Source organism: Fusarium redolens (genome assembly GCF_020744475.1).
Source record: "Fusarium redolens strain MPI-CAGE-AT-0023 chromosome Unknown BKA55scaffold_13, whole genome shotgun sequence".
Taxonomy (NCBI): domain Eukaryota; kingdom Fungi; phylum Ascomycota; class Sordariomycetes; order Hypocreales; family Nectriaceae; genus Fusarium; species Fusarium redolens.
Window position 1 is genome coordinate 1,206,735 of NW_025763676.1, and position 25,294 is coordinate 1,232,028.

The window sequence follows — 25,294 nt, forward strand, 5'->3', positions numbered from 1 at the left end:
GCTTTGGCTGTATAAGACGTGATTCGACCGTAAACCTGGTAGGCCTGTTGAAGCTACTGAGCATGTCGGACGACAGTTGATGAGGGTATCCACAAGATCAGAAAACATCGTATCGGTTCTTGACGCTCTCCATCGGTTCGATTAAGCCGTTGGTGAAATTTCTTCATCTGTCGAACAAGATGATGCCAGATGAGACTGGCCAAGAAAATAAATCATTTCTAGAACTTTTAGGTCATGACATGTTTGAGCCAAGCTGCCAATCTTTCGATTGCCGTGCCATCCATCCTTAAAGACCAAGGCTATATGTGCCACCACCACACGGTACGTAAGCTTTTTACAAAGAGATTTAGCTTAGGCGAAGAGAAGTGTTGTTCTCCAAATTCTTGGAATTCCAAGACTGATGAGTCTTCTTGGCCTGAGTTACTCCAAGGCCAAGTTCGGGTCTTGGGAGCAAATCGATATAGATATAGACATATATATCTATATTTGTTTTTGATGTGAGATAAAAAAGCTATGCGTAGATCACTACATACTATGGACTGCTATTAAATAAAGCATGCTGTCAATCAGACCCATGCTACCATGTACATACTATACTTGCCAAAGATGCATTGCTGTAGATGATCATTTCATTTTGGGACCGTTGATACTTCGGCCGGAACGGAGACTTTTTGGTGGGGGCAAACTCCGTCCTTTTCGGTGGCCGGCCGATGAGGGGCAGCGAGCGGTGCGGAGAAGTGAGGAAAAAAAAAAAAACTAAACGGCGAAGTCAATAGAAGCCTACGACTGGCTGTATTAGTAAACACCAGGCACAACTCTATCAACAAAAATTATACCAACGGAGGAACAAGTCTAAAATACCTTCTGCGGTCCAGTTACACTCACAGAACTGCCGCATTTTTCTTCTCGCCCGTCTCAAATATCAGAAGAGCAGAGAGTATCTTCAGTGCAGTGCGAGGCTGGGGCCAAGACCTAACCCTGCTTTCTCAACGCCATAACGTTGACGCCCAACTGGCACCGTTTCTTGGTCAACAAAGGCAAAATAACATTGTCTTGAGGTTAGCTACAGATAAATATAGCTATGGGCAGTCTGAGCGAATGCGGTAGCGCTTTGCGCAACGGGCGCTATGCCTCTATCATTCTCTCAAAGGACCCCGGTAGCGAGTCACAACCCGCTCCGAACTCTACCTCCGGCTCCGTATCGGAGCCAGCTCCGGTGGCCGGGGCTCTGATACAAGCTTTCATTACTCGGTTGACATCCGGATCTGATACCAAGACTCAATCTGCCACAGATATTCCCCGAGTTCTGGCCATTGGCCTTGCTACCTTGAACGCCTTCCTTCAAGTCAACGTCACAGGTCCTGTTCTTCCGGAGTCAGCGGCCCTCAGTACACTCTTCACCAAGGCATGGGCTAGTGGGCAGTCAGATGATGCAAACAAGACTCACGCTCACCTTCATAAGGCTTGTCTTGGCTATCTTGAAGTTGACGGCGTCTCACCATATGCCTACATCCCTCACCTGGAACTCTTCGCCCTAGCGAAATACATCATCACACAGGAGCTAGGTCAAGCCGACAATGATGTAGTGGAAATACTTTCTGAGGAAAAGCCAATCAAGAGCAGTCTTGCTTGGACACAGCTTCGAGTTAATGTCTGGCATTACAAGCTCCTGACCCAGCCTACCCTTGGACATGGATCCAACTTTGCTCGAAGCTCCCAGTGGAGCGACGTGCCAACGTTGGCATCCCAGATTCTGGACGGAATCGATAATGTGAGGTCCAAGATCCTTGGAGAGGAGGTATGGGCATCAGGTGATGATGGTTGGAGTCGCGAGGAGAAAGTGCAGTTCCTTGTTGAAGCAGCCAACAACTACATTTTACTCGGCCGCGACGACAAGGCCAAGGAAGCTATCAAGGAGGCCTCCCAAACAAGCGGCCTAGAGTATGCACTCTCAGGTGCCCTTGGAAAGAGAACCAAATTCCAAGAAAATAGCATCAGCCAGCTTGTCGTTTTGGCCAAGAGCGGTTCGGAACAGCGAGTGGACGACGCTGAAGAGGAAGTCAAGCCAGATGCTCTTCAGCTCAATGATGACACTCTACATGAGGAAATCCAGTTTACCAAGGAAACGAACGGAAACGATAAGAAGGCCTCCCTTCCCGCTGCCCTGGCTGATCTTTCACCTGACGACCAGCCTCAACTCTCGCCTCTTGACCAGATCATTCTCCTTACTGAGGCTACGCTGAAGGATGCTTTCTCACCCATTGATACCCTGACTTCAGCAGAGGTGCTGCCATACGCAGTAAGAGTCATCGGAGACAAGTCTACGAACTGGCAGATTTACACTCAGGCATTGCTGGTCCGATCCAGAATTGAGGTCCACCGCAGCCGAACGGTTGAGCGAGGTGTTCTTCAGCTTCAGGCTGTGGCAGACCAAGTACTCACTGATACCACAGCGGAAGCCCAACAAAAAGCCGAGGCAAAGGAGCAAAACTCGGAGACAGACGCTCCAGCTATCCAGATCACTACCCCGAGTGAAGTTTCTGTGCCTGTTCAGCCCAAGCCAACATCTTTCTTGCCTGCGCCCAAGGCCTCTGAGTCTGCACCAGCTCACGTACGTCTTGAGTACATTCACGCTATTTGCTCACCTCCTCGATGGCATCTCGAGTCAGAGTTGGCCTACGCTTGGGCTGGTATCGGCTCTTTGGCTTCTGCCCTCGAGATTTTCAAGCGCCTTCGATTGTGGGCTGAAGTTGCACTCTGCCTTGCCAGCGCCGCTGCGTCAGAGGACGAAGATGGCCGTGGCAGTGGTGGCGAGGAGAAGGCCAAGGGAATCCTTCGATGGAGACTGTTCCACCGCACTGGGGACACAGCATCACCTTCAGATCCCGATGATGAGGATATCGGTGAAGACGTTACACTTCTCAAGGCCGCAGACTTCTCTGGACCTGAGCGCGATCCTCCACCACCCAATGCTCCCCGACTGTTCTGTATTCTGGGTGACATCGAAAATGAACCATCTTATTATGAGCGAGCGTGGGAAATCTCCAAGCACCGATACGCCAGAGCTCAAAAGTCTCTCGGTGAGTACTACCTACAGAACAAGGAATGGGAGAAGGCCCGTGAGGCCTACAAGAAGGCGACAGCTGTCAACCGTTTGAGTCCTGAGATGTGGAGCCGTCTTGGAGATATCAGCTTGCGACTTGCGCAGTTTGGCGATGCCGCTGAGGCATTCAATCGTTCTATTGGATCTGCAAGCGACACAGCCGGAGGTGAAGATGCACGAACCTGGAGTAACCTGGGAAGTGCTCTCTGGAGTCTTTACTGTGAGGTTATTGCCGACGCCAAGAACAACCCTACTCCCGTATCAGAAGCCCCTGCGCCTGTCCCTGCAGAGGACGAGGAGGACGACGTTGCTCTTGCCGCTGCGTTTAAGCCTTCAGATCGCGACCCAGCTACGCTTCTGGCCCAGTCCCTGGCGGCCTACAAGAGAGGTGCTTCCATCGCCCACGATAACTGGCGAATCTGGGATAACGTACTCACACTGGCTTCGCGTGTGCAGCCACCCGCTATTCCCGACATGATCCTCGCTCTCAAACACATCATCAAGGTCCGCAAGTCGGAAGATGCTCTCGACGCGGATGTTCTCGGGGCATTGCTTCAAGACGCCGTACTCTCCGTGGAAAAGCCTTCAAGTTCAGGCGTCTATGAACCTCCCCGTGGCACACCAGAGCGATTGGTGATGCGTCTCTTTGAAGAGGAAGTCGTCCCCCTCATCACACAGCGTTCTGAACTCTGGACTCTGGTCTCACGCCTACGCGCCTGGAGAAGGGACTACGCAGGCGCTATTGATGCAGCAGAGCGAGCTTGGCGTGCAGCCGTAGGATCCTCAGGTAGTGGCCTTCTGCCCGGCGCAGCAGCCACGACAGCCGACGAGGCGCGAGATTGGACTGTTGACGAGGGTGCATGGACTATAGTTGTGCAGAGAACTGACGAGCTGGTGTCTGTGTTTGAGAACTGGGGTCCTTCAGTTGAGTCCATTGGCAGTAAGTGGAAGGGCAAGGCAAGAAGCGCTGTAAGGAGTGTAATGGGCCGAGGAAAGGAGAGGTGGGAGGGAAGTGAGGGTTGGAAGACCTTGGAGACTTTGATGAAAGGATTAAGAATCTCCTCCTGAGGATACAATTTGGGCATGAAAAAGACCTGGCTAGGTCATGTATCGAGCATGATAGAAAAGAGTAGAATGAGCTTCTGATAGAAAAGGCCGGAAATGGAATGTTCAAACTGGTACTTCGGGTCTTAACTTTCCCGAACGATTTGTTAATTGAACACAACAAAAGACTCGCAATCACTGGAAATATTCACAAGGTGACATGTATGGGAGGTTTGCAATCATCAACAACGCTTCATGAGGCTTGAGCTAATCTCCTACACACTAATCAATAACTTGTAGTCGAATGAAAGTCGAAGAACTTAAGCAACAAGATATTTCTCCAGCCCAGCTCCAACATCCATGCCATTAACAGATTCTTTTCGTCATACGTTATCTCGTGGCCCTTTCAACTCAAAGTTGCGCGGTACAGTTCGGCCTGGTTTGCAGAACATGCTATAGAGATGACAGATAGAATAGCCGGCTTCAACCATAGAAAGTATCGCCAGCTTCAGTGACAGTAATCAATGAAATCTCTGACAAGACTCAATGCACACAGATTCTGTCCTCTATTTCTTGCCCTTCTTTCGGCCTGGCACGACCTTGAATCCCGCGGCCTGCATGCTGGCATCATCGCGAGGACTAGTAGCAACTGCAGCAGCACTGCTAGAGCTTCCCTTTTTGGCAACTTCGCTCCAACCGCCTCCATTGCCCCCCTTGTTGTCAGGCTGCTTTTCAACAACTCCACGCTCAGCGAGCTTCTTGCGGCGAACAAACTCCTCGGCAAAATGACGGCCATCCATGGTGGTTGAGTTGGAGTAAACGGCGTCAGCAATCAAACCAGTGTCGAGGGGCAAGACATCGAGGGCAGCCTGAAAGGTGGGAACTAGAGGATTTGGTTAGTTCACTTCAAATAACAATCATTCTGTAGTTGTCAAAGGGACTTACTATCAATAGCACCAGTGATGCCCCGGGAAAGCTCCCGGTTCACCCACTTATTGAACTCCTCCATAGCAGTGTTGCCGCCCTCGGCCTTGCCGTTAGTTGGAGCAGCTGGCTTAGAGACAGACCTCACAGGTGAGGTCATAGGCTTGATGGTTGTTCCGCTGACAGATCGACCTTGAGACGGTGGGCCAACGGGAGCCTTGATCTTGCCACCAGCACCAACGGTCGCCCAGCCACTTCCAGGGGGTGGCGCGGCCGCAGCCGCCGCCGCAGATGCAGCATTGGTGAGTGTAGACTGGCCGGGTTTTCCAGCGAGGTTGGCATAACTCTTTGATACGCTAGTCGGAGTTCCGGCTTGTGAGCTCGCCTGGCTTGCCTTCTGCTTGCGAAGCTCCTCCTCACGTTGGATCTCAGCGAGGGTCTTCTTGCTTGAGGCTGAAACTGAGGGAGTAGACGTAGATGTGGTTTTGGAGGGTCCGGGCTTGGACCAAGGGCTAGCAGAAGGAGCAGGCGAGCCGTGACCCCAAGTACTAGTAGCAGGCAGGCCAGCATTGGCAACAGCAGCAGTTTTCTCTCTGAGTGCCGCAGCCTCTTGCTCAAGAATAGCTTTCCTCTGGGCAGCAGCAGCCTCCTCAGCCTTTGCAGCCTTTCGTGCCTCAGCTTCTTGAATCTCCTTCAGACTGGGCCCCTTGTGTCCTTCGACGCCGTGGTCTTTGGCCCAAGGAGCCAGGGGTGGTGGCTGAGCATTGATTGAAACGCTATCAGGAGTTCCAGTCTGAGAACGGTTATACTGCTCAGGTAGGTTTGAACGAGCACGCTGAGCTGTCGGAGCGGGGAGAGGAGTGCCAGTGGACGCAGGGGGAGGGAAAGGCATGGGCATATCGGGCTCTACTGGCTGAGCGGCGGCGGCAGCAGCAGCAGCCTGAGTCTTCTGGACCTGTTGAGTCAGAGACAAGGCATCCTCGGCAGCCTTCTTCCTGGCAGCTCGAGCAGCCTTACCAGTTAGAGCCGGGGCCTCTGTGGGCCGTTGAGTTTCTTCAGTGGCTACCTCAGACGCAGGGGATGACTCCTCAATCGGTTCCTCGTCGTTGCCCTCGATATCCTTGGCGACCTTTTCAGCTTCGAACTGGGCTCGGTAGGCTTCGAACTCTTGAAGGCGCTCCTTGAACCCCTCCGGATCTTGCTCCAGGTTATCGGTGTCAGGAAGACTAGCGCGTGCCGCATCAGCGGCAGGGGCGCCAATAGGCAGTGGAGCACCAGAGCCTTGCAGGCCAGCAAGTACCTGACGTTCGCTACTTGTGAGGTTGTTTAGGTCATCATCTCTGAAGGGGTCTCCGTTTCCCGAACCCGATGGCATGGCTGCTTGACTGCCAACTGGTCCAGCTCCATCAAAAAAAGCTCCCGAAGGGGGCATAGCACCGATGGGCTGCTGGTGAGGCATTCCAATGGGGTTTGGGGACGAAATGCTACCAAAGCTTGGCTGGCTCTGCAAGCTGTGCGCACTGGAGTGGTGCTGGAGCATTGGGCCCGGCAGAGGGAACTTAGACATAGCTTGAGCACGCATGACAAACTCGCGCTGCTGTACCATGAGATATTGTTCTTCTTGCTTACGTCTTTCCAAGTTGTTCTGTTCCTCAGCCGTGAGAGTGCGCCCAAAGCTAGGGAACACACCGCTCAAAGGAGGGACCACTCCACTGTTTCCCTGGGGAGAGAAAGGTCCGGCTTGGGTTGGGGGTCCATGAGGAATACCAATCTGAGGAACCAGGAACGGCTCTCTGGAGTTCCCGATACGTCGGATAAGCTGACCTAAAGGTTCAAATTCCTGATCCTCGACTTTCTTTACACGGAGGTCGGGGGTGAAGAAGTTTGCCTTGTACCAATCATTCATCTCGAGTCCTGTGAAGGGCCCCTGAACCTGTCCGGAAGGATCCAGATATACCCATCTCATGCGGTCAGGCATGACCATTGTGCGTTGGGCCTGAGTGGTAGGAGGCTCAGTGCTGCCTTGTCCACCACCAAATGGCAGACCACCGCCAACGGGGGTAAGGGATTGAGGAACAGTTGCGGTGGTGGTAGGATGACTAGGTTCCCCAGTGCTAAAGACACCTTGTGCTTGGGAAGCCTCAGGACCCGGGAAAAGTGCTCCAAACACACCGCGATTAGCTCGCATGGGACTGTCGCCCTCGCGAAGCGGTACGCCAAAGTTTGATCGGCCGATAGCACCGAGAGGGTTGCTCTGACGTAGGTCGGGCAGGGAATCGGAGAGACTATCATGCTCATGACTCTGCATCTGTGCCTGCATTGCGGGCGGGAAAAGAGAGCCCATCTTGCTGCCGCGGCCTATGCTTCCTGTCCCAAGACCACCAGCGCTGGCAGGGCCAAAGACATTGTTTAGGTTGGACAGCCCAGGCGACTGGAGGTCACCCATAGGACTAAAAAGAGAAGCACCAAATGCAGAGCCCAAGTTAGGTCGCTCACGATCCGGAGTGCCAATTGCAGGATTACCGGAAGCAGGCCAGCCCGATAAAGTGTTCAAAGATGGGTAAGCCTTGGCGCCAACGCTCGAGGTCTGACTACGATCACCTCCATCATAGCCACCAAAGCCGCGACCGATCGAGCCGAAATTCGCGGGGGCATCGTGAAGGTTTGCGCCGTGGGACTTGTCGTCATTGGCATCGTTCTCATCGTGGCCTTGCCGCTCAGCAGGAGGACTGCGATAGGGATTAGTCTCGGAGGGGCTGACAGGGCCTTCATCCCCATGGGATCTGAAGTTCAGGCCTGCCATGCCAAAGTCGCCAGCGGATCCCTTAACTGGAGTACCTAGGGTCCCTGCTCGATTTGCTTGCTGAGACATCCCGCCAGCGTCAGTATCCTGAGCTCCACCCAGAACCGCGCTTCCTGATAGGGTATCATCACCAAATGGATCGGTGTCGGTTCGAGGACGAGACCGCCAAGACTGCTGGTTAAGAGGGTTCTGACCCTCAGTTGCCTTGCCACTGAGGTTATCCGAGCTGTCCTTGGGGATGAGATGAGCCAACCTGCTCCCACTAGCAGCACCCCCAACACGCTTGTCACCAACGGCGGGCGAAGTCGGCAGTGCGAAATTACCAAAGGCTCCTACACCAGGTGTCGTCTGGTTGGAGGGTGGCCATATGGGATTGGTACCCCCGATACCGCCTGTATTGGAACGCATCAGGTTTCCAAAGGGAGGGAGTTTTCCAGGAGCGTCACGGAGAACAGCCTCACTATCGGACTCGTCGGCTTCGGCTTCTTTGAGATCGGTTTTGCTGCGTTGAAACCAGTAAGACGGATCGTCACGAGAGAAGCGATTAGCAGTGGGAGATGCTAAAGCACTTCCACCAAAAGGATTAGATTCGATAGTCTCACGTCGTCGAGTCCCGGGTCGTGTAGCTGACGAAGGTGAACTGACGCCGAAAGTATTGGAAGTGCCTTGGGATAAGGATGCTTTACGTCCATTTGCGCCACCTTGGTGGGCGTCTTTGTTTAGGGTCGGAGGTTTAAGCGGCGAGTTTATCTCATTGAAAGCCTACTAGTGGTTAGCACAAACTCTGAACACCAGCGATAGTGCGGGGGCCGGCGCACCTCCTTCTCCTCCAACGACATATCCTGCAGTCCCATTGGGGTTGAATCTCCAGAATCATCCCAGCACGCGCCAGGTTCCTGTGGAATATGGTTGTCGTTGCTTTTACCCCAGCCTCTAGGAGCATGTCCATTGATTTGGCCAGGATTCCACCCCGCGGCAAATAGACGAGTTGGATCGTCGGCTAACCTTTGTGGACGGTACATCTCTAACAGGTCCTCCTTGGTGTACCGCGCTGGTGGCAGCTCATATGTCGATGGGGACGCAGACACAGGGCTTTCGGCAGTGGGATGCTGAACTGCGTGATCCGTCGAGGGCGGCGGCTGCGAAGAGGGCTGGCCCAAAGGAGTTGTAGATGATCGTCGGAAGGTGAGAGTTCCATTGGTAGAACGACCATCTCTCCTTGCCCTGAGACATAATTAGTGACAGTTCATGAAAGCCAATCTGTAGCTTGTGGAGAATGCATGACAAGTTGAGGCGGGTCGTGCAACTGCAACAGGCGATTTCCAGATGTTCACAGTAGCATATGGTTCACTAAAACCAAGACAAGCATAGTCCATGTTCTTGAAACCAGGACAGAAGGCGCCCTGACATCCTCAAGCGCCCATCGCGACAAACAAGCCAAGCGCTGTGCCGCATACAGGGTACTGTAAACCATAACCACGGGCTACACGCGGGGCAACTGGGGGACACGGTATGCAGCACAATATCCACCATGATACCAGGTCCAGCTACCCAAGGCCAAGACAGAGTTTCGAAAAAAATCATTGTCTTTGCTGAAACGCACTGGGTGACAAAGCAGTTCAGTGGTAAGTAAGGTAAGTACTCACCAGTCTCCAGAAGTAGCTCCTCTTCCATCAGTTCTTCCTCCCCTGGAATTGGCGCCTTGGCCAGCGGCAGCCGAGGCAAAGCTCGAGGGAAGATTGGTCGGCATATTGATTAACAGTTCGAACGGACGGTAGTGAATGTGGAACGTCGTTGTCGTTCGAGGTCGAGAGCGCGAATGTCGATGGCAGATCGATTCGGTATGGATGATACAAGTGACAGCTGAGGGATGGTGACCTGAAGCTGTACTGTGGCTGAAAAGGCTTGTGGGCGAAATTGCTGAAGCGAACGCGCAACAGTAATGCAAAAAGCTTTAGTTGAAGGTAAGAATACGGGAGCACAAAACGCTGCTTGAAGCGATGGTCAAGAGACAAAGGCGGAGGGCGATGCGGTATGCGATATCGTAAACGATAGTGTTAATTGTTGTGATCGGCGGGGGAGCGCGACGTAAAGGTTTGGTAGAATGATGATTCTTTTTTTTTGAGGATCCGACAAGAAGAGGGTTTCGTGTGATGTTGCGGTGGTGATGTAAATGCTGTGGTTTGAGTGACCTTTAAACGGGGCAACGAAAAAAATCGAGTGGAAGGGTTTTGAGGAACCATTTATCAGATAGCGAGGTACCAAAGTTTACAAGTGGCCATACACTATCTCTCAGGTTCCAGCTTACTGGTGGGTTCATCAAATAACACTGTCCAGGTCATCTAGCCACCTAACTGGCAGCTTGTGATTAGTGGGGTTAGTTGTTACAGCCCGCTCTAAGAATTCAGAGTGGCAGCTACACAGGACTACGGCCGAGAATTTACCGGCATATACATAGTAGACCAGCAGATTGAATTTCAGGGCTGGATCCTAAACGAAAATGGGGACAAGCTGCAGAAGCCATTGAAGTCTGTCCACTTCGAGTTTTGGTATTTTGTCATCAGGGCTTTTTGGGAAACAGGTCGAGCTAGATACCAGACTATTGGCTACCAACCACATGGGTCAGGGGATTCTATTCGATGCATCGATCAATATCTACCTCGGTACCGATTAGAACATGGGACTACTCAATGTGGCAAAGAAATAGCACTTCGCCTTTTGAAAAAGGTACCGTAAGGTATCTCAACCACAAAGGGTCACGTGTAGTCACACAGCAAGGGACTGTATAATATTCTTAAATCCGGCACATCACACGTCAACACGTTAAAAGCGCGACGCGTTCTGCAACCCCACGAATCAGAACTCGAAACCCGAATGGGCTACAGCCTTGGCCAAGTATGCACACCACAAGACACAATGCTCAACAACACATGATAATATACGCCTTGGGGCTGAACCATGCATCAGCATAGTTGTAATGATTCGTAGTGTTTTTGATATTGGAGTCCTATTATGTTGAACCGATGGAGGCTTCATGGCTAACAATTGCGAGAAGCAAACCGAAACCCTATCACAACTTGTGTAGTATTGATGAGAAGTAAAAAGAACTGGCGTGCTAAAGAGAAGAATACGATATCAAGAGTAGTAGAAAACTTGTTCTTCATATTCAAAACACCAACTTGTAAAACGATCACTGTATGTAGGCCAATTGAAGCTGTCAGACAATTCGGAGGTCCCGGTCATTGTATAATACAACGCATTTTTTAATCGTAATAGTTTGTACTGACATTTACCTATATACAGCGTCAGGTGTGAAATCATTCCTTCGCTCCCCCCTCGAGGCGTGGCGACAGGTTGAACTCTCTGAGTCTGCCTCGTCTGACCTGGTATTCAAAGACTATTTCCATAATGAGGCGAGGATTCCACATCATGGCTATATTATACTAGCAGGCAAGTCGCGTTTTGCGGTACCGTTAAGTCCATTCAATACTTTTCATGTTAGCTTATGCGGACTAAACTTTTCTCCCTGTACTTCTGGCATGCACTCACCCTCTGATGAGAAGTATTGATGAGCGTTGGCAACCAAATACTACTCGAGCGTGCTCTTCATGGTGTTGGAGCATCTCAACGATCGTTGTACAACTGCGTTAACGCTGGCATTGACAATGCAAGCAAACACGTATCTGTAAGTTCCAGCATAGGTGTTCTGGTTTGTCAGAAGCCCCAATAAAGACTTGAGATATCGAGGCGTAAATATCACAATGCAGTTGATATCAACACTGTGTATCTTGAACCATGACACTCTGACTCCCCTCATGAAGGTGAAATCATGACGCCTGCAAAGCGAGACACATGCATTTGGCAGAACTCTGTGTGTAGGATGGGCACATAGTAATTCGCATAGTCAGAGTAGGTCATAACATTGCTCCCACCTGGATGCGTCAGTACCCAATTAAGGATACTTTAACACCGCCCAATTGATTTGGTGATTCGATATGAGCAAAAGAAGCAACGATGTCATCCACAACGCCCCGCATGGCCTTGTTGGTACCCTAAGATCCCGATCTCATCTTGGAAGGCGCTCAAATATTTGACAGAAAGTGTGCTTTGAACTTCTTGTTGGCGCGATCTGCTGCCCTCAACATCATTTGATCTCCGAGAACCTCGCAAGCAAACTTTTTGTTTGAGCCGCTCTCGCTATTGGAAGCTCCACCATCAATCGTTATTTCGACTCGAAAAATAGTGCCTTCCTTAGGGACAACTTTCACTCCTCTTTTCTTGGTTATAATCTCGAAGACAAACTTGCGATCGCGGACGACAACACCTTGAATGCCGACTCGACTCGGACAATGGCTTCGAACAACTTGAATAGGAGCACCATGAAACTCAGCGCTGGCTAGTTTCGCTGCTGCACTAGGCCCTCCAGTCGAAAGATCGTTTCCAAGTAGCTCTCGAGCATATCCAAGCCACAGTTGGCTCAGAGGCTCATAAATGTGGTATTTTTGACCATCCTTAGGTATGTCATGAAGGCCCAAGCTTCGCTTCTCTCGAGAAGAGAGTGGCTTGGGTCTCTGCTTTTGCTTTCCCTTTTTATCTTGGCGGGCCTTTCGACGTGCGGCGCGTGCGTTGATTGTGGAAGGTGGAGGAGAGGTTGGTCGCAGGATGAGCGAGCGATGCTGGATCTTTTCCGAGTATATACGATTCACACTGTCGGGAGAATGCGCTCTGGCCAGCAGATTCTGCGTAGCCTGTTGTGATGCGCTGGCCATGGTTGATGGATGATGCCAATAGCTCACTTGTTGTGCATGTTGCGTCGAAAATTAGCAACCTAGAAAAAAGTGTTGGGCGGAAATATACCGCGATTCCGAGCTTCGTACAGGCAATTTTCTGGGGAAATGAACGGTCCAAGCTCCTTCCCCTTCCTTCACATGCCGCTCGGCAGAGTCAAATGACGCCTGCCCCACCTGGCCAATCCCGTCCTGTCGCAACTTGGATCTTCCATCAAGGATACCTTACTTGTCATAGTAACGAGCTGCAGTGCAATCAATGCTCTTGGAATCTGTATCATAATAGCCGAAGCTGCCTCGGACAGTGACGTGACTCTGTCACTTCTTTGCGATGAGAAAGAACGGTTGATTGTCAATTACTCGCGCTCTACTCAAGAAGCTTAGCCTTCCCCAAGCAAGCATCAGCCATGTCGCATAACGAAGACCCGGTCGATTCGTCGACCAATTCGGCGCCAGACCTTCAGATCTTGGGTGATGAAGTCACTCTTCAGCCCAGTGGCTTTGTTGAGTCGCCATCCAAGAATATTCCCGAGGGAAAGGAGGAGGCTTTGATGGACAAGTTTGCTTCATTCCGCTCTGAACCTTTCCAGTAACGTGCCCTTTCTCATCGTCACCTGGCCGATTCTCGCACAGATTGACCCTCCTCAAACATGTCGACACAAACTGACAAAGCTTACTTCCAGATTCCTTCGCGAAGTGTCATTATATGTATCTGGTCAAGGATGGCGAGCTTACGATCGTGTCATTGGCCAGCCGGTCTTCTACTCCGGGTTCTCGGAAAATATGAAGAACATGGTTCTCTCAGCTCCTCTTCTTCAGCAAAGAATCAGCCGGCTTGCTGAGCACCGTGTGGCTGTCGAAGAACGCGAGGGTATGCTGCCGAGGGACAGCAAAGACTATGGCGCCAAACGTGCCCATCGACTTACTGAGATTGAGTCAGGTCTTCAAGAATTGGCGGAGAAGTGGACTGACGATATGATATGCAAGATGGAAAGCAAAGCGTTTATCCGTGGGGCCTACTATCTGACCACCCAGCTATTAACGCGCGCATATCATCAAGGTATCCATGTTTCCAGCGAGGAGGTTTTGCGCCTGCGGAAGGTGGCGGAGGTCGCAGCCAAGAAGAAACAGAGCATCATCTTCTTACCAAGCCATCGGTCGCACGTCGATTACGTCTCGCTGCAGCTCATCTGCTACCGCTTAGGCCTGACATTACCTGTCGTGGTCGCAGGAGATAACTTGAACATCCCAGTGTTGGGCGAATTCCTTCAGCATGCGGGAGCCATGTGGATTCGAAGGGCGTTTGGTGATGATGTCCTCTACACCACGTTAGTCCAATCATATATCGACACACTTCTCCAAGAAGGCTATAATTTTGAGTGCTTTATTGAGGGTGGACGCTCCCGTACAGGGAAGCTGCTACCTCCAAAGTTTGGAATTCTTAGTTTTGTACTCGATAGTATTTTATCGGGGCGTGTTAAGGATGCTATCATATGCCCTGTCAGCACGCAATACGATAAAGTTATTGAGACGGAGGGTTATGTCACCGAGCTACTTGGAATGCCCAAAAAGAAGGAGAACCTTGCTGACTTTCTGAGCGGTGGATCATCCGTCCTATCTTTACGCTTGGGTCGCGTAGATGTCAGGTTTCATGAGCCTTGGAGCTTACGAAAATTCTTGGATGACCAGTTATCAAAACTACCCAGCGTACCGCGCGGTCTCGATACTGACCATCAACGTCCAGAAGTCCGAGCAGTACGAGAGAAACTTTTACGCACGATGGGCTATCAGGTTCTGAGCGACATCAACGAAGTGTCTGTCGTGATGCCTACAGCGCTGATAGGGACTGTTCTTCTGACACTCCGTGGTCGCGGAGTTGGCAAGGAAGAATTAAAACGGCGAGTTACATGGCTCACAGAACGTGTACGCGCAAAAGGTGGGCGCGTGGCCCATTTTGGCAATGCACCTCTTACCGAAATCATCGAACGCGGTCTTGAGGTACTCGGCAAAGATCTCGTTGGCGTGGTAGAGGGTCTTGCTGAGCCTACATACTATGCTGTTGACCGCTTCCAGTTGTCGTTTTATCGCAACATGACGATCCATCTCTTCATTTACGAGGCGCTCGTTAGTGCAGCAATGTACTCGAGAGTTAAGAGGGGAGGTGGACCTCAAATGCAAGACATGCCGTTTGACGAGCTGAAAGAACAAGTATACTTTCTTTCGTCGTTGTTCCGCGGCGAGTTCATCTTTTCTAGTGAGGGCCTTGACACCAATCTGGATCGGACTCTGCGAGGCTTGGAGACGGACAACGTTATTCGGATTGACCGCGACGCAGAGGGCAACGTCACCATGGTTGGCCTTGCGGACCAGGAGAGAAGGGCCGGAAGAGAGAACTATGACTTTTACTGCTTCCTTATATGGCCTTTCATTGAGGCCACTTGGTTGGCAGCAGTATCTCTTATGGGGCTTACTCCCCCCCTTGGCCAAAATGGGGAGATCTGGATTGAGCAAGGCAAAACACACAACAGCGCACAGTTGGTAAGTCTCCATATACGGGTTTCATTAGTTTATGCAGTCGTGTTCCCTATCAGTTCATTATGCTCACAAGATATCTAGCTCGGCAAGACACTTTATCATCAGGGTGATCTCTCATATTTTGAAGCTGTCAATAAGGAAACTCTGAAGAACTCGTATACACGCTTCGAACAAGACCAACTTCTCCACGTTGTTAAATCAAAGGACTCCAAAATTCCTCCGCGTGTGCAGCTCGACGCCTCCTGGCGAACACCTCGCGATCCTAAGACTGGCGCTCTCCTGGCAGAAGGTAAACTTTGGGACTTTACCGAGAAGATTGCCAAGTCACGACGTGAAGGCAAGAACCGTCGTGATGGTGCCACAGTTAGCAGCCGTGTGCTCCGACTTACCGACGAGCTCGGCCGTAAACTTTGGGAGGAAACGGTGGAAGGTGAGCGCAGCGGAAAAGGCAAAGTCCCCAGTAGATTAAACAATGAAGAGAAGGAAGCTTTCGGCAAGAGTATAAGGCAGGTTAAGAAGAAGAGGGAGGAGAGGGCTCGGGCTCATCTTTAAGCAATGGGAGCCCTGTACAGCATATCTTCGAAGGGTCGTCCCCGATCCGCCTTTTGGAGGTACAGCAACACATTTGGCAACTGATAAGAATTTATACATATATATCCAGCCAATACAATAGCATGCTTCCCATCTAGCCCAATGTTATCAGCTCGCTTTTTTTGAACAGTGGAGGTCTGTTCGGGTATACTTTTTGGGTTTCATTTCTCATACTACCAGCGTCTATGAATTTCTTGGCTCTTGCGGCTTGAGGATGATATTGTCTATCAAACGTACCGCTGGACCTCCACTGAAGCCCAGATCCTCGCCTTTTTGAGCCTTCTCCACTGGCAACATCTTGATCGCAGCGCTCATGACAGCTCCGCGCGATGGATCAACCTCATCGATTTCCACTAATGTTTCTGGATCTGCCAGAGATATGTAGTCGACCTCAAAGAGCACACGTTCTGTGGGAGGAAGCGTGGATTGGCCGGCTGCCATAGCATTGATAAAATGGTGTGCAGCGCCAAGAATATCTTCTCTCTTGCGCGAAGTCTTAGTGTTGTATACATCGGCGGCGGTAAATAGTGCTTGGGGAAGCACTGTAGCGACAGTTCTTCGTCTTGGTCCAAGATACACATTCCGAGAACTTAAAGCAAGGCCATCGAGTTCGCGTTGTGTGGGTTCAACGATAACCTCCATGGGCAGGATGAAATCCTTAACCATTCGACGGATGACAACTGTTTGTTGGACGTCCTTTTGGCCAAAGTACACACGCTCGGGCTGGACAATGTTGAATAGCTTTAAGCACACTGTCGCAACACCTCGGAAGAATGTTGGTCTGCTGGCACCCTCCAATACTTCTCCAACGGGCGTAATGGTAACAAAGCTTCCTTTACTATCAACTTCCTGGCCTGGAAAGCCGCTGGGGTATATCTCTGGTGTCGTTGGCGCAAACACAGCAGAGATGCGACCTAAGTTTCCTCCATCATCTGCAAGTTCTCTATCCAGCGCGGCCAGCTTCTTTGCGTCTTCATCCCAGGTTACGGGATATGATGATAGATCTTCTTTTATTCCGAACTGTGCCGGGTTGACATATATGCTCACGACAACGTGATGGTTCTCCTTGGCAGCGGCGCGGATCAACGACAGATGGCCCTCGTGCAGAGCACCCATAGTGGGCACGAGGCCGACCGATCGGTGATTAACGACATGAGGGTTACGCCAACGACGGACGGCTTCGACGGAACGGAGAACACGGATCGGAGACTTGGTCAGTGTCTCGAGGCGGGAGGAAGTCGAGCAAGAAGAAGCCGTACGGATGGAGGTCGCTAAGGGCGAGCGATGTCGGAGGAAGCGTAGAGGAAGCATTGTGTTGACAATTCGAAGATTTAAGAGGTAAGAAACATAGAAAGAAAAATATTTCAGTCAAGGCTGAAATATACCATGGTTAGTGGGCGCAGTCAACTCTCGTGATGGTTTCTGCCGCGGAGTTTTGAGGACGGTTTGAGACGGAATTCTTGGTGGAGTTGGAGATGGCAGGGGTATCTTTTTTGGAGTTTATTTTGGGGACATGTGAAAGACGCTTACCCTGTACCATCACTATTTGTGTAAGTGTAAATGCAAAGCGACATCAGCTACGTTAATGATGCTATCAATAGAGTTATTGAAGTCAAGTCCCACAAGTTTATTTGAGTTTAATACACTCAAGACTCTTAAAGGAAATGGCGATGGCTGGATGAATTATGAGTATCACTGGACATTTGAGATAGTCAATCGGAGGTTTCATCGCTTCTCCTGGCTTCCCAAACGAAGCTTCTTGAGAAATTGTTGTGTAAACATCGACAAGCAGTCTTGATATGTCTGGAAAAAACATGGTAGACGCAACATGAGGAACTGGCAGTTTAATATCGTGTTAATTGTAATACTGGATTTTGGAAATGGCTGATTAAAGGTAAGAAAAATATTATCTATATTATTGAGGCGAACTAAATCGGAGATTGTCTTAGCTCCAATCATAACCTAGACGCCGTTCTATGTGTTGAAATCCAGGGCTCAACCAGGGCATTCATTGCCCGTCGTGATCCGTAAAGTGGTCTTGCCAAGCTTATACCCATCCATACCCACAATTCTATCATATCAATGAAACTTGAAAGGGAAAAGAATCTTAAGCGGCACCACCAGTAAGGTTCTCAAGCTTAAGCTTCTTCCAGCGAGTGAGCAAGCTGATCAAGAATGAGAAGCCAGTAAAGGCAATAGCCATGGCAAAGACGATATGTAAGCCCTTCATATAACCATCAATGACAATGGGAAGTTCTTGAGAATCGAAGGATTCACGGAGAGCGGTAGCTCCAGTCAGAATCAATCGTCCTTTGCTGATTTGAGGAGCGTTCTCGCCAATATTAAGGAGCATCTGGTTGACAAAGGCAGCCTGCCCTGCGGAGACGATGTAGGCGCCGCCGAGACCCTGGAAGACTGTATAATGTTAGCTACTTGTTCTTGATGAACAGCGGGAAGGGGAACTTACATAGAAGAATACCGGTAGCAGAAGCAAGATCCTTGGGATCAACAGTACCCTGGACAGCAATCATGGGAATCTGGAAGGCAACACCCCAGCCGACACCAGCAATGATTTGGTAGCCAATCCACTTTCCAGTAGAAGTGTCAACGTCAAGGAGGTATAGCAGACCAGCACCAACAGTCGCAAGGGCGGCACCGCCTATGAGAAGAGGCTGGTAGAAGCCAGTAGCGGTAACAAGACCTCCACTGATGATAGTGGCAAAAGTGACTGCGAGAATAAGGGGCAAGTTACGAACACCACTGCTTGTAGGAGAAGCGTTGTGGACAGACTGGAAGTAGATGGGGATGTAGTAGATGGCGAGGAAGAAAGACCCAGCAAATATGAAAGCAAAGGCGCTCATGACCCAGACGGTGCGGTTCCTGAGGATGCGGACAGGAATCATGGATCGTTCACCCTGGACATAACAGGAGATGGCCCAGGCGACAGTGATGGCGACCCATCCAACAAGCAGACCGATAACAACGGATGAGTCCCAAGCGTGAGCTTGTCCACCGTACTGAACAGCGAGAATGTACGAGATAGTGAGGCCCATCATCAGAACAATTCCCAAGGGGTCCATCTGAAGGAACTTCTCTAGAAGAGGGGCCTTGACGGGGACAGCAGCACGGGGAGTCTTGAAGAACAAGAAGATGATGCCGGCAGAGACACCTCCGATAGGGAGGTTGATGTAGAAACACCATCGCCAAGAGACGTGATCAGTGAAGGCACCACCAAGGAGAGGACCGATGACACTGGCGATACCATAGGCGGCACCAATGATACCAGTGAAAGCAGGTCGCTTCTTAGGAGGAGCAGAGAAGCCGATGATGGTATAAGCGCCAGCACCCAGACCAGCACCGCCAACGCCTGCGATGGCTCGGCCAGTGATGAGGGCTTCGGCATTGGGAGCGGCACCGCAAATGACAGAACCAAGCTCGAAAATGAGGATGGCGACGATGAAGGATGTCTTCAGGGGGAAGTACTTGTAGATTTTACCCCCTTAGGGAATGTTAGCGACAGGCGAGGAAAAAAGGGGCTGAGGCTATGTGACTTACAAGTTGACTGGAAAGCACCGACAGTCATGAAGAAAGCAGCACCATACCATCCGACCTTGTCCAGACCCTTGAACTCATCAGTGATCTTGGGAATAGCAGTTGCCACGATAGTCTGTTGTACCGTCCATATTAGCTTTTTGAGCGTTGGCTAGGAACGGAGGCGTGACTTACCAAGTCAAGGGAGAAGAGAAAGACCGCCATGACAAGAGCAAGAACAATGAAGAACATGTTGATGCCGGTAGGATATTCATCTTCGTCAGGCTCATCACTGTCATTGTTACCTGAGACGGTGCCGGCTTCAACATCCTCATCCTGTTTCTCCTCCTTCTTCTCTTGAACATCCTCTCCTCGAAGTGTTGAAGTTGTAGACTCGGGGCGATCCGTGGTCGCAGGGACCTCGAGCTTTTTTGGTTCGGCAGACATGGTGTCTTATTTTCGTTTATCTATAACCTTGACTCTATAGATCGTGTTGGATTAAGCTTATATCGAGGTTTCTAACCCTGAGGAAAGTGGGTAGATATTGTATAAGTGCTCGAAAGCCGATCTCAATGCTCTGGAAGACTGACACATTTTGGATGACAGCGAGATACGACTATCTTTATAACCTACGAGAACAATGAGATAATCTCATCTCACTAATTGTCTGACTTTTCCTGGTCCCAGGAGTTAAGCTCATGGCCCTGCACAAAATCCGCCCCAAGCATAACGATATCGCATCGCAGCGCAGCACGTAGTATGGGCTGTCAGCATAACGGCCGGGCATAAGACAATGCAGCGACCAGTCAAGAGACGGCGGAGTGGCGGACTCCACCACATGTCCGCGCCTACACCCTCCATGATGATATCTCGTAAGCCCAATTGGGCTTGAATCAGCCAAGACTCCGACGCTAAGAATGAAACGCTCGCCAATACCTGCGGACATCTGAATGAGCCCTGATGACGGAGTCTTGCTCATACTCATTCTGTAGTGCACGATGTTTTAGCTTATGGAGCGTTTTTGTGCCGAAAATGAGCTGCAGGTTTGTGGCGCTGGTGGAATTTGAAACCATCTGTGACAATATTGGTCCGAAAAGGCGGATAAAAGATGCTGTTTCCAAATAAGCAATCTCAAAAGAGGATAGTTGTGATGATAGAGTCATCCCATGCCACGTGTTGTGGTTCTTTACTGTGATCAAATTCGGTGTAAGTCGATTTCTCGTCAAGGATCTGGGTTATCCGTCCTGATGGAATCGCTTACACGGAGACTTGGCCCGAAGTCAGATAACCTCACAGCGGTCCCGCATAACGCTTGGCATAATCTTGATGTTGAAACAACACCAGCTCAACACTGAGATAGAGAATCTTGCACGCACGTGAAGGTCAGATAATGTGAATTTGATGACTCACTTGACCGGGAAGCGAAGACATAAGTGCCTAATTAGCCAAATAAAACGTAATGAAACATCGCCAACCCAAGTCTACCAGCTAAGAAGCACAGCCAAGCTGGAATACGCGGAGCGTACAGTAAGATGAAGTCTGACGACCTTCGGTAGCCCCGGAGTTAAGACCCATAGGGTAAATATTCTGCATCAGGGACTGCAAAACACCAAGGGTCTCGGATTTAGCCCTCGTTTGTTGGCATCATCTTATCTCACCTGTCAGCATTCTCCTGGGAGAATCTTGCAATACCAGTCCTGTCAAAGAGCCTAAACACCCAACGACCCAGAGGCTAGAGGTGACGATCCTCTAGGAATTGGTCGCAGACCCTAGGCGTACCAAGAACAAGGTCAAGAATGATCACCCGCCTGTCACATCATTTGCGTGTCTCGTTTCTTATCCGCAGCCAAGTCCTCGGCGGTTCTTTGTTGTTGTAAGAAAAGGATGAACTGTCATTCCGCAATCATGTTCACGGACGAATGACGGACAATAGCGGACCAAAGCTGGCGGAGTTTGCAAGTGTCGATGCACTGATATGAGGCCATAACCAAGCGGCTCTGTTAGTATTGGAGGGCCAAGCTTTTCTGCTGACGAAGCGATAGAGGGGTTGATTGGAGATCATCTTGGAATTGACCCTAAGAGGGGTAGTTTCTGATAAATAAGCTCTCCAACGATCAGGATCTCATCTTACATGTCGGAGACTTTGATCGGAGACTTTGGATTCGATGATGATGGCGGCTAAAGTCGCTATTGGTAAGATGGTGTTGGAATCAACAAGATGAGGTGATATGTTAATACATCTTTCCGGAAGGGAATTTATCCTTCCAAGACAAACAGTATTTTCGATATCTTTCAAGACTGACGTGAAGATCCTCTTGATTAACATCCATGCCAGCTTCAACTTGACAGGCAGCCTTGTGGGGCATGATCCTCTTCGACTCGTCTGCTCAACATCTTGGCCACTATACCATATGTGGTCAGTTATGCGGTCCGGCAACGATGCCGGTCCATGAATTGGCGAGAAGATACTGTACGAACCGATATTCTCAGCAACAAATAGGATCTTTCGACGGATAGTTGGAATTGGTAGATTAAGGTAGTGAAGTAAGCCAGCCCTCAATCATCAGAGAAGCGCTTATAACATCCAGGCGCATCATGACCAGAGAGCTCACAACCAAGTCAATTGACTTCTCATAATCCCCAACCTCGGCAGCTGTTATCGATAAGAGCTGTCATGATCGCCAAGCTGGCTCGCCTCGCTTCGCTTCGTGTCTTTTTACCTGATCTGGGTAATGGTCCAACTAAACTCAATCAGTAAGGTCTAAGCGGTTTCATGACGTTGAACCACAGCTCCAATTGCCGGCCCCTCAATCCTCGGCCGGCGGCGTAACTGACCTTTACCGAAACGAGGCAAAGGACTGCACATTTCAAGAGCTTCTGAAGCTTATCAATTGCTCAAGAGAGCAATTCTTGAGGCCATTGACTGTGGGGAATGCAGGTGATACAGTTGAGATACAGATACATACTTAGCTAGACTCAAGTTGGAGGTTTTGGTTGGGTTGGATCCCGAGCTACCCCTCTCAAGCCTCCAGCCATGTCTCTGAGGAGCTATAAGAAGATGGGCGCTGCCCTTGCATCGAGACTTCCACAGGTTGGTTTCTGCCGTTCAGTGTATCCCTCTCTATCTCGACCCTCAACACAATCGCCGTATCGACTCTCATTATTTCCTCTTGGCCGATCTATCACAACCGCACAGAAACGCTTGAGCAACATGTCGGACTTGTTCGTGAACCTCGAGGCCCCCAACGGCGTCAAGTATAAGCAGCCGACCGGTCTCTTTATCAACAACGAGTTTGTTCCTGGCTCATCGAAGCAAAAGATTACATCTATCGACCCTGCGTGAGCTGGCTTCTCCTCAGTCTTGGAAACTCAAGCTAATATGATATGTTCCAGTACCGAGAAGGAGATCGCCACAGTTCATGCTGCCAGTGCCGACGATGTCGATAAGGCTGTGAAGGCCGCCCATGCCGCATTCCATGCGCCCTCATGGAAGAAGATGCCCCCTCCTCAGCGAGGCGCTCTTATGAACAAGCTCGCCGACTATATTGAGGAGCGCACACAGATGTTCGCTACCTCTGAAGCTTGGGACAATGGTATGCTAGCACTGCCAAATTCTGGATCTACGACTTTACTGACACCATGGCAGGTAAGATTTATGCCGATGCTGAGGGCGGCGACGTTGTCGAGGTCATCAACACTATCCGCTACTACGCCGGCTGGGCTGACAAGATCACCGGCCAAACCATCACCGCCAACCCCAACAAGCTCGCATACACTCTCCGCCAACCCCTCGGTGTAGTCGCCCAGATCATTCCCTGGAACTACCCTCTCGCCATGGCCGCTTGGAAGATTGGTCCTGCGCTAGCATGCGGCAACACCATCGTTATGAAGGCCGCTGAGCAAACACCCCTCAGCATCCTTCTCCTCGGTCAGGCTTTCAAGGACGTCGGATTCCCCCCTGGTGTTTTCAACGCTCTTAACGGTTACGGTGGCGAGGCTGGCCCTCCTCTTGTTCAGCACCCTCTTGTTGAGAAGGTTGCTTTCACTGGCTCAACTGCTACGGGTGCTAAGATCATGGAGATGGCTTCCAAGACCCTTAAGAACATTACCCTTGAGACGGGTGGCAAGTCGCCTCTCTTGGTCTTCTCCGACTGCGACCTCGATGAGGCTGTCAAGTGGTCGCATATGGGCATCATGTCCAACCAGGGCCAGATCTGCACAGCTACTTCTCGTCTACTAGTCCAGGATAAGGTCTACGACGAATTTGTCCAGAGATTCATCGAGACCACAAAGACTGTCAGCCAGGTCGGCCACCAATGGGATTCCGAGACCTATCAGGGTCCTCAGGTGTCTCGACAGCAGTACGACCGTATTCTCGAGTATATCAAGATCGGGAAGTCTGAAGGCGCTACACTACTCGCTGGAGGCCAGCCTGTCGATGCCTCCAAGAAGGGCTTCTTCGTCCAGCCCACCGTCTTCGGCGACGTGCACCACCAAATGCGAGTCTTCCGCGAGGAGATTTTCGGCCCTGTTGTTGTCATCACCAAGTTCAGCAGTGAAGAGGAGGCTCTCAAGCTCGCCAACGACTCTACATACGGTCTCGGCGCAGCTGTCTTCACCAAGGACGTCGAGCGTGCGCACCGCGTCGCGGCTGAGATCGAGGCCGGCATGGTCTGGATCAACAGCACACAAGACAGCGAACCCTACATCCCCTTCGGTGGTGTCAAGCAGAGCGGTATCGGTCGTGAGCTTGGTGAGGCGGGCCTCGAGGCGTACAGCAACACAAAGTCCGTACACGTCAACCTTGGTTCTCGTCTGTAAGCTGAAAAGTGTGTGAAACTCTGAGCATATGACAAGGATTTGTGGAATAGGAGTTTTGGCGTATTATCGTCGTATTTATTAGGAATTATCACAAATGCCAGGATGCACCAATGACCAGTTAATATTGCATTGAGGTACGCTGTTGTTGAGCCTTGTGAAACTGAATTGAGGCGAAGTATTAGTTATGAGCCCACTATTCTCCGCTTGTGAGGCTATGGCTTGGCCCGTTATTGCCGCCCCTAACAGTGATACACGTCATAGCAGCTTTAGAAGTCCTGCAGACAGTGAATGACAGCACGCGACAGTTGCATTATTTAGTTTCCCATTTATTCTATTGATTTTAGCCTTAATCAATTCATCATCCGTTATCGATCATCACCATATCCAAAAATGACGGCTCTGCCTCCACCCAACTATTCCGACTTGGAGTTGCCCTCCTACGATACCACTGCCGCTCCCAACTACACAACCCCCACTACTGTAACACGCCCTAAAGACTCAATCCTTGGTCCTGCAACGCTCTACATCGTAGGACGCTTCATCTACTCAACCGACCCCCAAGATCCTCCGCTCTACGAATTCTCCCACGACATCAGCTACCTTCACGATAACGATCGCAATGTCAAAGTCGAGCGCATAGACCCCGTTACAAAGACATCGGCCGGCCTTCCCCAGGTCGTGTTAAAAAACCGACACCTCTTCGATCTCAAGCATCCCACTGCTGCCGAGTTCCCGTCGTTTCCGTACCATGCCGAAGCTACCTCACAACGAGCGCTAACAAGCTTTGGAGTGTCATGTTTTCGCTCCGGTAATATTCTGCGACAGCTCAAGGGCTTTCGGTTCGAGTGCATGGTGAGAGGGCCTGGTCGCAAGTTTCGAGCCGACGGTGTCCTGTACGAAGCTTGCGAATCGCGGAGTAAAGGCGTCGCATACGAGTGGAGGGACTGCTATGGCGACATAATAGCGAGAGAAGTTCAGGATGAACAAGGTCGTATAAGTCTGTTCGTTACAGCAGAGATGGCTCAGGAATTGCGCGATGCCCTCGTTACTGCGTGGGTGATCAGGATATGGTCTGAGCTGTCAAATGGAAACAAGTCGGCGACTCGTCTGATGATGGTGGGCTCTCGTCCATGAAACATTGAAGTGTACATTTCT

The 25,294-nt window shown here is 50.6% G+C and overlaps 7 protein-coding genes across 7 annotated transcripts; 3 read left to right on the forward strand and 4 right to left on the reverse strand.

Annotated features, from left to right (window-relative positions):
* The first annotated feature begins 768 nt into the window (after positions 1–768).
* Positions 769–4,378, forward strand: BKA55DRAFT_576474 (uncharacterized protein). The gene has a single exon (XM_046193484.1). The coding sequence runs from the start codon at positions 1,082–1,084 to the stop codon at positions 4,169–4,171; it is 3,090 nt and encodes a 1,029-aa protein (XP_046046597.1). The 5' UTR covers positions 769–1,081; the 3' UTR covers positions 4,172–4,378.
* BKA55DRAFT_576476 (uncharacterized protein) lies at positions 4,369–10,094 on the reverse strand. Its single transcript, XM_046193485.1, has 4 exons — positions 9,521–10,094; positions 8,693–9,098; positions 5,093–8,636; positions 4,369–5,030 (listed from the first exon to the last, which is right to left on the reverse strand). The coding sequence occupies exons 1-4, from the start codon at positions 9,622–9,624 to the stop codon at positions 4,714–4,716; spliced, it is 4,371 nt and encodes a 1,456-aa protein (XP_046046598.1). The 5' UTR covers positions 9,625–10,094; the 3' UTR covers positions 4,369–4,713.
* A 1,862-nt stretch (positions 10,095–11,956) lies between these two features.
* Positions 11,957–12,643, reverse strand: BKA55DRAFT_542378 (Rof/RNase P-like protein; the record flags this gene model as incomplete). The annotated part of the gene is made up of 1 exon (XM_046190480.1): positions 11,957–12,643. The coding sequence occupies one exon, from the start codon at positions 12,641–12,643 to the stop codon at positions 11,957–11,959; it is 687 nt and encodes a 228-aa protein (XP_046046599.1).
* A 425-nt stretch (positions 12,644–13,068) lies between these two features.
* On the forward strand, positions 13,069–15,748 carry BKA55DRAFT_596442 (acyltransferase-domain-containing protein; the record flags this gene model as incomplete). Its single annotated transcript, XM_046195946.1, has 3 exons — positions 13,069–13,220; positions 13,252–15,199; positions 15,278–15,748. The coding sequence occupies 3 exons, from the start codon at positions 13,069–13,071 to the stop codon at positions 15,746–15,748; spliced, it is 2,571 nt and encodes an 856-aa protein (XP_046046600.1).
* On the reverse strand, positions 15,596–17,410 carry BKA55DRAFT_112269 (uncharacterized protein). Its single transcript, XM_046184725.1, has 2 exons — positions 15,939–17,410; positions 15,596–15,881 (listed from the first exon to the last, which is right to left on the reverse strand). The coding sequence occupies exon 1, from the start codon at positions 17,096–17,098 to the stop codon at positions 15,971–15,973; it is 1,128 nt and encodes a 375-aa protein (XP_046046601.1). The 5' UTR covers positions 17,099–17,410; the 3' UTR covers positions 15,596–15,881; positions 15,939–15,970.
* A 484-nt stretch (positions 17,411–17,894) lies between these two features.
* On the reverse strand, positions 17,895–19,765 carry BKA55DRAFT_518085 (major facilitator superfamily domain-containing protein; the record flags this gene model as incomplete). The annotated part of the gene is made up of 4 exons (XM_046188243.1): positions 17,895–18,202; positions 18,255–19,286; positions 19,343–19,454; positions 19,514–19,765. 4 exons carry the CDS (start codon positions 19,763–19,765, stop codon positions 17,895–17,897), a joined length of 1,704 nt encoding a protein of 567 aa, XP_046046602.1.
* Positions 19,766–22,529: 2,764 nt separating this feature from the next.
* Positions 22,530–25,273, forward strand: BKA55DRAFT_542382 (aldehyde dehydrogenase family-domain-containing protein; the record flags this gene model as incomplete). The annotated part of the gene is made up of 4 exons (XM_046190481.1): positions 22,530–22,657; positions 22,712–22,911; positions 22,965–24,135; positions 24,484–25,273. The coding sequence occupies 4 exons, from the start codon at positions 22,530–22,532 to the stop codon at positions 25,271–25,273; spliced, it is 2,289 nt and encodes a 762-aa protein (XP_046046603.1).
* Between the last annotated feature and the right edge of the window lie 21 nt (positions 25,274–25,294).

Excerpts from the sequence above, each read along its gene's own strand:
- BKA55DRAFT_576474 (XM_046193484.1), top strand. The coding sequence starts at position 1,082 with ATGGGCAGTCTGAGCGAATGCGGTAGCGCTTTGCGCAACGGGCGCTAT.
- BKA55DRAFT_576476 (XM_046193485.1), bottom strand. The coding sequence starts at position 9,624 with ATGCCGACCAATCTTCCCTCGAGCTTTGCCTCGGCTGCCGCTGGCCAA. Across the intron at positions 9,099-9,520 it reads GGAGCTACTTCTGGAGACTG|GGCAAGGAGAGATGGTCGTT; the intron begins GTGAGTACTTAC and ends ATTATGTCTCAG. Across the intron at positions 8,637-8,692 it reads TGTCGTTGGAGGAGAAGGAG|GCTTTCAATGAGATAAACTC; the intron begins GTGCGCCGGCCC and ends AACCACTAGTAG.
- BKA55DRAFT_112269 (XM_046184725.1), bottom strand. The coding sequence starts at position 17,098 with ATGCTTCCTCTACGCTTCCTCCGACATCGCTCGCCCTTAGCGACCTCC.